Source organism: Oncorhynchus tshawytscha, linkage group LG18 (genome assembly GCF_018296145.1).
Source record: "Oncorhynchus tshawytscha isolate Ot180627B linkage group LG18, Otsh_v2.0, whole genome shotgun sequence".
NCBI classification, from domain to species: domain Eukaryota; kingdom Metazoa; phylum Chordata; class Actinopteri; order Salmoniformes; family Salmonidae; genus Oncorhynchus; species Oncorhynchus tshawytscha.
Genome location: NC_056446.1, coordinates 34,350,346 through 34,363,558, shown reverse-complemented (window position 1 = coordinate 34,363,558; position 13,213 = coordinate 34,350,346). Strand labels below are relative to the sequence as shown.

The 13,213-nt window shown below is 45.4% G+C and overlaps 1 protein-coding gene across 3 annotated transcripts in view; it reads right to left on the bottom strand.

The window, feature by feature from the left end:
- The window catches only part of LOC112217930 (sodium/potassium/calcium exchanger 4-like), a 58,846-nt gene that overhangs the window by 35,543 nt on the left and 10,090 nt on the right, over positions 1 to 13,213 (bottom strand). Inside the window, exons 1-2 of one of the 3 annotated variants that reach the window (XM_042300974.1) lie at positions 8,974 to 9,944; positions 5,411 to 5,527 (exon numbers count right to left, since the gene is read on the bottom strand). In XM_042300974.1, the coding sequence (XP_042156908.1) occupies positions 5,411 to 5,527; positions 8,974 to 9,130 (274 nt within the window). In that variant the 5' untranslated portion in view covers positions 9,131 to 9,944. Of the gene's footprint in view, positions 1 to 5,410; positions 5,528 to 8,973; positions 9,945 to 13,213 lie in introns of those variants that run through there. The other 2 variants (XM_042300976.1, XM_042300975.1) reach the window with 2 other exon arrangements.

Genomic DNA, 13,213 nt, shown 5'->3' with positions numbered 1-13,213 from the left:
TGCAGTTTCAAGGCTGCCAGTGTCATGATGTTTCAGCTGTGGGCAGTGTGACTCACCTTCCCATATCACCCCTGCCAAATCATGCAACATGTACACACACTAATCTGCAGGAGAGGGGTGGAGGTATCTAAAACCAATGTAATCAAAATCCCCCCAGGGATTATTACATACTACAAACAAGGCTATACTAAAACCTTTGCTTTAGGGTTCAGTTTCACTTAGCTTTTTAGCGTTCTGTTCTAATACACCATAAGCATATTAATTATGCTACTGGAATAAGTCAATGTATTCCTCCTATGATTTAACCTTGCAATTGAGTAAGTGCCTGTAACAAAGTACAATTCAAAAGCAAGTTGTTCACTCGCCAATTTGGTTCACTTCCCCCTGTAGGGGCTAATAAAACACTCGAGTTTTGCAATAAAACAGAACTGCTTTCACTCAGAGTTATTATATGCTGTCAAATTAGGCAGAGATGCAGTTCCAGCAGAACTACAGTTCCAGCAGAACTACAGTTCCAGCAGAACTACAGTTCCAGCAGAACTACAGTTCCAGCAGAACTACAGTTCCAGCAGAACTACAGTTCCAGCAGAACTACAGTTCCCATTCATCATTGGGCCAGTCAAAGGGGAATTGAGATCTCTAAACACACATTAATTATATAAAAGGGGGTAATGACTCAAGAAAATAAAATACAGAAGCATTCCAGTTGATATGATACTGTGAAGTCAAATATCAAACATTCATTTAATTTGATGCCTGTGTTTCATAGTCTAGTGTACCAGCAACATAATTCTTAGCTTTTTTAATAACATCTATTTCTAAGAACGTAATTTTGCTAAACGCCCAATAAACCTCATTTACGATAATGGTCTTCATCAAGCGTCCTCCGCCTCTGATCAACATTAGCACCTCTGGTGAACCCAGGAAAGGACTTTCCCTTTCTTTATCATAATATCTATGCTCAGTAGGAGAAGACCAAAGCAAGTGGAAGACAATAACAGCATAAAAAAAGGCCTTGGATAATAATCATTCTCAACCATTCAGTTTACCCTGGTGCCATCCCCAATCCAACTCTCCCTGCTCTGTCCCAGGGGGCCGAGGGGGAGATGCCAGGATGCTACATGGTCGTCCCGGTCACACTTGGAGAGCAAATTTCTGGAAACACAACCAGACTGTCAAATGAGCATATTTTCATATTAGAAAGACATATGGTCGGCCAGGAGAATGTAGAACAAAAGAGGAGACGAGGAATGAATGGGGCAGTCTGTCTGGAGTGGGCAAGAAGGCCTTGGATGAGAATAAAAAGGTAATCCCCCTCGGGATTAGAAGTACTACGATTTCCAGATCATAATCTTGTCAACTGGCACTCGTCTCAAAAGGACCCTACTGCGTTTAAATAAAGTTAACAATAAAAATTCTATGCACTTGACAATGTAAATCCAATATACTTTGAGAATAATACAACAAATTAACTCTACAAAATACATTTGTACAGTAAAAGTGTTAACTCATTAGGTTTATGGAGGCTTTGCTTGAACAATTCAACACAAACCAAACTTCCTATTATAATAACAGGATGCTTCAACCTTCAACACTTCCAGTGAGGCCCTCAAATGGTTGTGCTCTTTGTGGACAGTAATGAGACACTGTCAATCTCCATTAGGTCAAACATGGGTCAAACATTTCACAAAGGAGCTATATACACACACACACACTGCTCAAAAAAATAAAAGGGAACACTTAAACAATGTAACTCCAAGTCAATCCCACTTCTGTGATATCAAACTGTCCACTTAGGAAGCAACACTGATTGACAATAAATTTCACATGCTGTTGTGCAAATGGAATAGACAACAGGTGGAAATTATAGGCAATTAGCAAGACATCCCCCAATAAAGGAGTGGTTCTGCAGGTGGTGACCACAGACCACTTCTCAGTTCCTATGCTTCCTGGCTGATGTTTTGGTCACTTTTGAATGCTGGCGGTGCTTTCACTCTAGTGGTAGCATGAGACGGAGTCTACAACCCACACAAGTGGCTGAGGTAGTGCAGCTCATCCAGGATGGCACATCAATGCGAGCTGTGGCAAGAAGGTTTGCCGTGTCTGTCAGCGTAGTGTCCAGAGCATGGAGGCGCTACCAGGAGACAGGCCAGTACATCAGGAGACATGGAGGCTGTAGGAGGGCAACAACCCAGCAGCAGGACCGCTACCTCTGCCTTTGTGCAAGGAGGAGCAGGAGGAACACTGCCAGAGCCCTGCAAAATGACCTCCAGCAGGCCACAAATGTGCATGTGTCTGCTCAAACGGTCAGAAACAGACTCCATGAGGGTGGTATGACGGCCCGACGTCCACAGGTGGGGGGTTGAGCTTACAGCCCAACAACGTGCAGGACGTTTGGCATTTGCTAGAGAACACCAAGATTGGCAAATTCGCCACTGGCGCCCTGTGCTATTCACAGATGAAAGCAGGTTCACACAGAGCACGTGACAGATGTGAGAGTCTGGAGACGCCGTGGAGAACGTTCTGCTGCCTGCAACATCCTACAGCATAACCGGTTTGGCGGTGGGTCAGTCATGGTGTGGGGTGGCATTTCTTTGGGGGGCCGCACAGCCCTCCATGTGCTCGCCAGAGGTAGCCTGACTGCCATTAGGTACCGAGATGAGATCCTCAGACCCCTTGTGAGACCATATGCTGGTGCGAGACCATATGCTGGTGCGGTTGGCCCTGGGTTCCTCCTAATGCAAGACAATGCTAGACCTCATGTGTCTGGAGTGTGTCAGCAGTTCCTGCAAGAGGAAGGCATTGATGCTATGGACTGGCCCGCCCGTTCCCCAGACCTGAATCCAATTGAGCACATCATGTCTTGCTTGCTCCATCCGCCAACGCCACGTTGCACCACAGACTGTCCAGGAGTTGGCGGATGCTTTAGTCCAGTCCTGGGAGGAGATCCTTCAGGAGACCATCCGCCACCTCATCAGGAGCATGCCCAGGCGTAGAGAGGTCATACAGGCACATGGAGGCCACACACTACTGAGCCTCATTTTGACTTGTTTTAAGGACATTACATCAAATTTGGATCAGCCTGTAGTGTGGTTTTCCACTTTAATTCCAGACCTCCATGGGTTGATACATTTGATTTCCATTGATAGTTGAATGTGCTGAGAATCACACAAATTATGTAAAGAAAATGTATTTAATAAGAACATTTCATTCATTCAGATCTAGGATGTGTTATTTTAGTGTTCCCTTTATTTTTTTTGAGCAGTGTATATAGCCAGTCATTACCTTCCAAAGTGTCTGTTACCTTGTGTCACCCTCCGAGTGTTTAAGGGACAACTCCCTATAACGGCATATAACATGTTTAGAAGTTTTAATGATCGGAATCACAACAATATCACAGTGGAAGAGAAGCTTGAGTCTGCTCATACATAAATGATATACATTTAAATGATATGCCTAGTTGTCGTTACCAGTGTACTGTTAAATCAATGAGAATTCATGCACACCTGAGCATTAATCACAATTTATTAAGCCAAATGTGGAACACCCTTTCAGCAATGTCAGTGGTTTCTTCAGTGTACTGCACAAAAATATCTCATTCCTAGGAGGACCAAGGCTGCTCTAACATATTCAACACCTGAACTTAGAATTGGTATTTTAGTGTGTATTGCAATGCAAATTATTTAAATGGCCTTGGAGCAAAACTACACAACGCAGAATGCAGGTCAATGGACCTGGACCAAAAGAGTATCTAAAGTACTGCGAATATAAAATACATTTAATTGATTAGTGTGAAAATAGTTTTTATCGTCTCAAATAAAACTGAAGGACCTTGGCGTTACTCTGGACCCTGTTCTCTCTTTTAACAAACATATCAAGAATATTTCAAGGACAGCTTTTTTCCATCTTCGTAACTTTGCAAAATTAAGAAACTTTCTGTCCAAAAACGATGCAGAAAAGCTAATCCATGCTTTTGTCACTTCTAGATTAGACTACTGCAATGCTCTACTCTCCAGGTACCCGGATAAAACACTAAATAAACTTCAGTTAGTGCTAAACAAGGCTGCTAGAATCTTAACTAGAACCCAAACATGTGATCATATTACTCCAGTGCTAGCCTCCCTACACTGGCTTCCTATTAAGGAAAGGGCTGATTAAGGTTTTACTGCTAACCTACAAAGCATTACATGGGCTTGCTCCTACCAATCTTTCCGATTTGGTCCTGCTGTACATACCAACACGTACGCTACGGTCACAAGACACAGGCCTCCTTATTCTCCCTAGAACTTCTAAGCAAACAGCTTGAGGCAGGGCTTTCTCCTATTGAGCTAAATTTTTATGTAACGTCTGCCTATATCCTTGTGAGAGATGCAGAATCGGTCTCGACCTTTAAGTCTTTATTGAAGACTCATCTCTTCAGTAGGCAGCAGGTCCTTTATTGAGTGTAGTCTGGCCCAGGGGTGTGAAGGTGAACGGAAAGGTAATGGAGCAACTAACTACCCTTGCTGGCCGGTTCCCCTCTCTCCACTGGGATTCTCTGCCTCTAACCCTATTACGGGGGCTGCCGTTCCATGCCGTCCCTAGGAGGGGTGCGTCAGTTGAGTGGGTTGAGTCACTGACGTCGTCTTCCTGTCCAGGTTGGCGCCCCCCCCTCGGGTTCGTGCCGTGGGGGAGATCTTCATGGGCTATACTCTGCCTTGTCTCAGGGTAGTAGATTGGTGGTTGAAGATATCCCTCTAGTGGTGTGGGGGCTGTTCTTTGGCAAAGTGGGTGGGGTTATATCCTGCCTGTATTGTCAGACAGGGCCACAGTGACACTCAACACTTTCTCTTTCTCGGAGGACCTGAGCCCTAGGACCATACCTCAGACTACCTGGCCTGATGACTCCTTGCTGTCCCCAGACCACCTGGTCATGCTGCTGCTCCAGTTTCAACTGTTCTGCCTATGGCTATGGAACTCTGACCTGTTCACTGGACGTGCTACCTTGACTGCTACCCAGACTTGTTGTTTTGGACTCGCTCTCTACCGCACCTGCTGTCTCTGACTGATCAGCTATGAAAAGCCAACTGACATTTACTCCTGAGGTGCTGTCCTGTTGCACCCTCTACAACCACTGTGATTATTATTATCTGACCCTGCTGGTCATCTATGAACATCTTGGCCATGTTCTGTTATAATCTCCACCCGGCACCCAGAGTTTTTCCTAGCCACCGTGCTTCTGCATTTGCATTGCTTGCCGTTTGGTGTTTTAGGCTGGGTTTCTGTACAGCATTTTGTGACATTGGACAATGTAAAAAGGGCTTTATAAATAAATTTGATTTTCAAATAATAAATACAAAACTAGGGCCAATAGAAGACTAACTCATTAAGAACAATGACGACAGTAGTTTTCTCCAGTGATGGAGCATACCTGGCTCTGTGCAGTTCTTCGACTCTGTCTCATTGTCGTTGTCGGGTTCATGTCCCATGAGCCTCCTTCCCCAATGTTCGTGCTTCTCGTGTCCATTCTCCAGGATCATTCCATGGCCTGGAAGAACAAAATATATTATAAAAGGGAGGGTATCCTTACTCATCAAAAACCATGTTACAAAGAAGCTAAGGAAACACTGAACCGAACATAACCAATGTATCTGTGAAAAAGATGCTCAAAATTCACTGAAGCATTCACAAATCATGTCAACCATCTTAAATGTATATCTTTAAGATGCTTAACTGATCGATTTGAAACCAAATGTATATGCATTTCTACCACACTTGATAATGAATCACTTTGTTGGATGGAGTGGATTTAGTTCATTTCCTTCCATTCAGGTTTGAATGTGTCAAAGGGTTTTAAATGGGATGAATATGAAATGAGAACGGTTTAATTCCTGATTGCTGGATGCAAATCACCCAACACACGGCCAACTTCCGACGCTTGTGGCTTTTGTTCAGTCATTTCTCAAAGGTTTTCCAGAGCTTTTGAATGACATTTTAAATGAGCAAATAACCCAGATTTGCAGGCCTTCAGTGTTTGACCCCAGTTAGATTATAGGCTCACTGATTTCAACCACCAACACAAAATGATTACAGTTCTAACCAAATGACTAAGTAACCTTTCCCTTTGGGTAATGACTTTTGGTCAAGTCTTTGAAAGAACAGAACAGATCAACCAGACTTAAGCTTTGAGGTAAGACAATTAAGATGCGTTACAACGTCTGAATTCCATCGGAGATAAAAGCCTCAGGATGAATCCATGGAAATTGCAAGGCAAAACAAGATAGGGGTTTTTAAGCCCCTTTCTCTGTAACCTAACTCATTTGCTGTCTTGAGGCAGAATACAAAGACGTTAACCAAGCAGAGGAGCATCTAGCTACCTTTGACTGCATTATGCTGCGAGAGAGAGGGAAAGAAATAGAGGGCGAAATCATCCTGCAACTTGGTCCAATCAGCTGGCAAGGGAGACGGACCAAGGATGCCTATCAATCTCTGCCATGAGCAGCTCCCCTCCGCCTCCCTGCCCTGATGTCCCAGCCACCTCTCCATTCCATCGCATCAACATCACACACACACCCGTCAGACCGGGGCCCTGGCTCTGTAACCACAGTCAGCCATACTCTACCTTGTCCATCATGGAGACATACACCTCCTCCAATCAGACTGGAGGTGAGAGATGGAGACTCCCTCCTTGACAGAACAGAGAAGCATAACCCTTAAGTAGTCCATCACTCAATTCCCATCTATCTGGTCCATTCAGCTTGGCACTACATTAGTCCCAGACATAACCAACCCTGGAGTACTCCCATCCGAGTCAGAGAGGGGACAGAGAGATAGTATGTCATGATGAATGCCTGGTTATTATTCTGATGGTGGTTCAAGAATGAGAGCAACATGATCAAACACCTGCCTCACCTCACAAAAGGTGACGATCAAGCATGTACCATGTCCCAACATGGTTGGCGTTCACACAGCATGCCCTCTCATCAAATAACCTCTTAATGGCCGACAACCACGGCAGCAACCATGAATAAATGCTAAATAAAGCCAAGCCATTACTTTGGTCCCCAGAGAGCCTTTTGGAGAAGAGCTCATCTGCCTGATATCATTCCAGAATAATCTTTTAAGCCTTTTGTTGTTTGTAATGTAATTAATAAAAATTCCAATATATCCGTGAGCGCTGACATAAGCCTACACCACATTGTGTGCTGATTTATTTGTTTCTGAGTTCAAGGATCAGAGTGATTGACATCAGATGGACATGTTCTGCTACTGGGTAGGAGGTGGAGGGTTAAAAGAATTGAGAACAAATCAGATTGTGCCCATTCCTTACCTACATGCCTACAGCAGGCAGAGAGGATGGCCTTCTATGCTGTCTCCCCTGTGTACGTTAATATTAATCTGAATGCAAATATGTCAGGTGAATAGATTCATTTTGAAATTGGAGGATTATGTGGTGTGTGTGCACTCCAAGCTTATTGTGTCCATCCTAAACATGGCTGCCTAATCACTTTAGGCTGATTTTGACAGCCATTGATAATTGATCTCGGGTGAAATCTCCATTCGTGTCAGAACAAGATGAAGACAGTCTGAGTGACAGAGCACTTATCAGTCATACATATGATGTACTGTTCAAAAGCCAACTTACAGGGATACTTGTCTGTGAGATAAAACACACACATCTAATTTCATTCATGTTTTGTTGTCACATACAGTGCATAGATGCAGTGACATGTGTTGTTTTACAGGGTCAGTAGTACTACAGGGCCCCTGGAGCAAATCAGGGTTAAGTGCCTTGCTCAAATGCACATCTACCGATGTTTCACCTTGACAGCTCAGGTATACCTACATCATCCTAATTTGTGAGGAAATCTGATTCTGTGAGCCTGTAAATGTTCACACACACCTGAGGTGAGTCCTGCATGGGGGTACATGTCCTTTGGTTGTTGGGCATGTCACACACACACAAATCATGCATGGTAAGCCATCTGAAACTTAAAAGTTTACACAGAGCACACCTCTGAGCAGCTGCGAATAATGTATTAGCCATCGAGAGAGACACATAGAGAACTCCTCATGTTTAACCAATGTCCCAAACGAGTGTAATCTTCTACGGCCTCTGCGTAATCGTATCTCTCCAACTCCTTGCGGAACCAGGGAGCAAGATGCTGGAGAGTGATTAAGGTGATCCAGTGTGCAATGGTGTGTGAAGCCCCGGGCGAGACGCGATGATGCCAGCATTACCACAAGCCTACGCTCACTCGCTCCCTTTCTCTCAACCGCTGGGTGACTGATGATGCGCCTGGCACAGTCACATTTTGCCATAGGTTGTCAACGCTCAAACCAAAATGTCGACCAACACATAAGCAACTTTCAAATATGTGGGGTTCCATGATTCATCCGAGGTGATGTAGGCTGCTACATGCTTGTCAATGTGTTAGCCACCGTGGCAGCTTCTCTTAGAAACGTGTCGTTGCCTCTGCGCACACTGCGGCATATGGACAGACCGACGAATACTCGAAAACGAGGAAGAAAAATATATCAGTGTGGTTCCCTCACAATTAACAGGTACATGTGAATTATTTAATGACAGCGTGCGGAATGCCGAGACAAACATAAGCTAGGCTACAGCCACTGCGTCGACAATGAAACTAGATGCAGTTTCTCTCGACACTGGTATAAAGCAAACGTTACGCATTTTGCACTGAATAATTAAGAGTAATAACCCTGCACTATCGGTGGTTCCATCTTCTCTCCATCGGTTTGATGCAGATAAATATATATGGAAATGCACCATAAATTATTTGGACTGAATGTTCCGCTTGCATGTCCTTGAAAATGAATTTTTATGACCGTGACGAAATACAATTCTCGGTAGACTATATAGTTAATGGCTAGCTGGTTATAGGGTGCACCATTACACTGCAGAATTCTCAGCTGTTCCGCTTCGTCCTCCCTGCCCCGCGTTTATCAGCACTTTCCACGGCTCACACTCACCTGTCTTTGTCAGAAGTGCTGACATGCTCCACGCCATGAAGAGGACACTGCAGAGAAAACACACTTGCACGAAAAGCATCTCTCTCCTCTTGCGAACTTTGAAAATCTTTGCGATTATGGTCTTTTTCGAGACGCTCTTGTTCTCGTCCTGGTCCATGGCTGCAGCTCGGCCAAACCGTGACTTTTCGTCCTTGCCTCACTGCAGACGGGAGAGACCGAAGGAATTGCCCGTTTTCGCAGCTTCACATAGAATAGGCTCGGGACGCGGTCCTCATTTGAAGTGCCCGGAGCGCAGATGGGAAGTGGTGGAGCGGACGGTTTGCACGTGCCGCCGAGACAAGGCTGTTCAGCTGTTTGATTGCTAGAACAGCGCGTGAAAATTCCTTGCCTGCACAACAGGTAATGAATGACACAGGGCGGGCAATTCCGATGGTCTCCAATCAATTCAGCATTCCCTCGCAAATCCCAGATTCTGCCCTTTAAATTTTAGCAAATAAACTTCCATTTCATTTGAAACGAATTATATCACTGGTTGCCTTCAAATTAGCACAAAATCGACAACTGAATATCAATTTAAATCATCCTCTTCAATGAAATGATTAAACTGGATGTGGCTGCAGAACTAGGTTACACGCACCAACTGCGTTCTGCCGCCGCATATTAATTGCAACCAATCTGATTTCATCAAGGTTCGCCTAATTGTTACATTCGTGAAGCAAAGTCATGTCACCTCGGTATGGCACCTCCCCTTAACTTCCTAGTGCAGAAGAATAGACCCGCAGATGATGAAACAATCATTAACTCCGTCGTTCCAGGTGTAGTCTTCTTGTACAGTTTTTGGTTGTTATGATAACACTTCGCCGGATTCTGCCAACTGCAACTTTTCCGAGGGTGTCATGCGCAGACACGTGATAGTGTGCAACAATAGATAATTCTCTCGTAGAGAGCTCGGTTACAACTGAACTGAAAACAACTGGACCATCATGCCAGCCGGGTATCGATCACTCTGAACGACAACGCCTCTTATTTGACCACACATTATTCGCAGGTTGCCGCTGAGGCTAAATAGATTTGGATCAGTGCGGATGAGGTGAGGCAAGCCATATCATGCTACGGAAGAGATACCCAGACCCTTAGAGTGCTGCAGTATTGGAGAAACGCAATCTAATATCTGTCTGCATCCTTCCTGAACATACACCCTGTAAAAACGGACTGACCCTGCTTACTGGGATATTCACAGTTTGATATACCTGTATGAAATTGAGGTGAAAGATCCCATAGCTCCGAGGTACCAATATACCTGGTTGTGCCCTCACCTTGAATTATATTCTCACAATCCCCAAATTTGGTCTAGACTTTGGGGCTTATACATGGCTCTATCCTGCTGAGCAAGAATGCATGCAAATCAGAATGCACAATTGAGTGCCTGGAGGAAAACGTTAACACTGACATTTCAATAGGCTTAATAATAGTGTCAAGTAGCCTGTTTCATACAGTGTTGTGTATATAGTTCTATGCCAGTGAAGTATGACGAATATAAATTATGGTTAGCTGCTTTAGCTATGTGCCTTTGTGATGATTGAGGTAAGGACAAGTCATTATCGTGTATCTATGATGGACGTGTTATCACCTTATGCTCACCTTGTGCGAGAGGTGGCCCTAGTGCACCTACTTCCCATGTAAATATATGGAGGTGTCAATATCTGTGACATTTAATCATTTGAAGAAAGTCTATATAAAGGGTTGTGTGTGTCTGTGGCTCTACTTCCTTGCACCTATGTGTGTGTCAACGGGTACACAGTGGTGTCACTGTGACTGCTGCATGGGGCCTCAGCTCTGCTGCTTGTTTCGCTCTGTGGGGCCGCATCTCCAGATCTCCACTGCAGCAGTCGTGTGCAGAGGCCACCCCCATTAACCAGTCTATTAACCAGTTATATTTATAGACTTCTCCTGCAATAATTAACTCCATTCCCATTGTTGAACTTTTAATAGCTTGCCTTGTTCAATTAAATGTTCATGACTTTCCCACTAATAAAGTATGACATACTTGAGTGCCACCAATGTAGCCCACCGTTACAAATCAAACACACACCTGTTTCATAACAATAGACTGCTGTAGACCGTAGCCCTGAGAAGGTGCTGTGGGACAGAGATTGCTCCAAACCCCTCAGGTCACCTTAACTGACAAGATAACATGCAGGAGAGGAGATGCCGCATGCACCAATCTGCAGGGTGCAGGTTGATAAGTCAGTAAGCAGCCTGTCAAAAAGCAGCCTGCACCAGAGACTCTTGGTTCGCGCCCAGGCTCTGTCGTAACCGGCCGTGACTGGGAGGTCCGTGGAGCGACGCACAATTGGCCTAGCGTCGTCCGGGTTAGGGAAGGTTTGGCTGGTAGGGATATCCTTGTCTCATCGTGCACCAGCGACTCCTGTGGTGGGCCGGGTGCAGTGCGCTCTAACCAAGGTTGCCAGGTGCACGGTGTTTCCTCCGACACATTGGATGCGTGCTGCGTTAAGAAGCAGTGCAGCTTGGTTGGGTTGTGTATCGGAGGACGCATGACCTTCAACCTTCGTCTCTCCTGAGCCGGTATGGGAGTTGTAGCGATGAGATAAGATAGTAGCTACTAAACAATTGGATACCACGAAATTGGGGAGAAAAAGGGCAAAAAAACCACACACAAAAGCAGCCTGCCAAAAAAAAACTGCCTTTCGGAAAACCAGCCTGTTAGAAACCAGCCTGTCAGAAAACCAGCCTGTTAGAAACCAGCCTGTCAGAAAACCAGCCTGTTAGAAACCAGCCTGTCAGAAAACCAGCCTGTTAGAAATCCGCCTGTCAGAAAACCAGCCTGTCAGAAAATCAGCCAGTCATCTTCCGCCGGGCCCGCCCACTTAGCAAAAAAACAGCAAAACACCAAGGAGGATATAGAGGTCAGGGCACTTGCCTCATAATCTCCAGTGGACCTGCATTATGTCAGGACAGGTCACCAGTTTGTTAAAAACGACCTCCATACCTCACTCACTGTGCAGTTAGGGATGTACTGCAGTACCATTGATGCTTTCTGAGGGGCCTGTGTCTGTGTGTCGGCTGGTCGTGTGGATAGAAGGCGTCTTTGTCATTAGGGAGGGCTTTTTAATCTGGCCCCAGGTCTTGTCTTCATCCTGTAGGCTGCAGCTTGGGTCCCCAGCCACACACACACACACACACAACATGTGTGACACGCCCCGCGCCCATGCCAAAGGATTAGTCCCCCAGGCCGCGGCCCACACGGAAGGCAGGCAATCGGGGAGCCTTGCCAGGGCCTGCTTACAGGGTTTTATCCACTGTTCTACACTCCCTGGCCTCTCCCTGGTCATTTCAAAGCTATACACACATTGCCTGCCTGCCTGCTCCCTCCTGCTCCTTCTGTGGGAGCCATCGCAGTGCCACAGACCTGCAGCAGAGAAACACAGAGAGAGAGAGAGAGCAGTGTGCGTATGTGCGTGCGTGTACGTGGACTGCTGTGGCCAAACAACTTACGATGCAAAAGCAAAAAAAGCACTAATCTCATTGGAGGAAAGGTTTTTAATAGACGAGCAGGCTGTCAGAGTAAACAATCAGTCTAGTGTGGTTGCCTGTTGCTGGGAATAAATGGCAAGCCATGTGTCATGTTCTTCTCCAATGAAGACAAGTGTCGAGGGCTTTAACAATGGACCGTGTGACACATAACAATTGGTGTGTTCAACCTAGCGACAGTTTCTCCTGCTGTGTCCATCAGCATTGGGGTGATTCATGCCACGCATTTCACAATTCAAATGAGCAATGTCTGCATCTCTGCATTGTCATGCTACATAACTTGCTTGTATTCTAAAGTTGTTAGCAGGCATTTATGTAAGTGGGGTGGGGGGAGGGGCGGGGGGGGCAATTAAATGGTTTCAGATGTGCAGTTGCTAGGCTGAGCTGGGATATCCAATCAGTTGCTAGGCTGAGCTGGGATATTCAATCAGTTGCTAGGCTGATCTGAGATATCCAATCAGTTGCTAGGCTGAGCTGGGATATCCAATCAGTTGCTAGGCTGAGCTGGGATATTCAATCAGTTTCTAGGCTGAGCTGGGATATCCAATCAGTTGCTAGGCTGATCTGAGATATCCAATCAGTTGCTAGGCTGAGCTGGGATATTCAATCAGTTGCTAGGCTGAGCTGGGATATCCAATCAGTTGCTAGGCTGAGCTGGGATATCCAATCAGTTGCTAGGCTGAGCTGG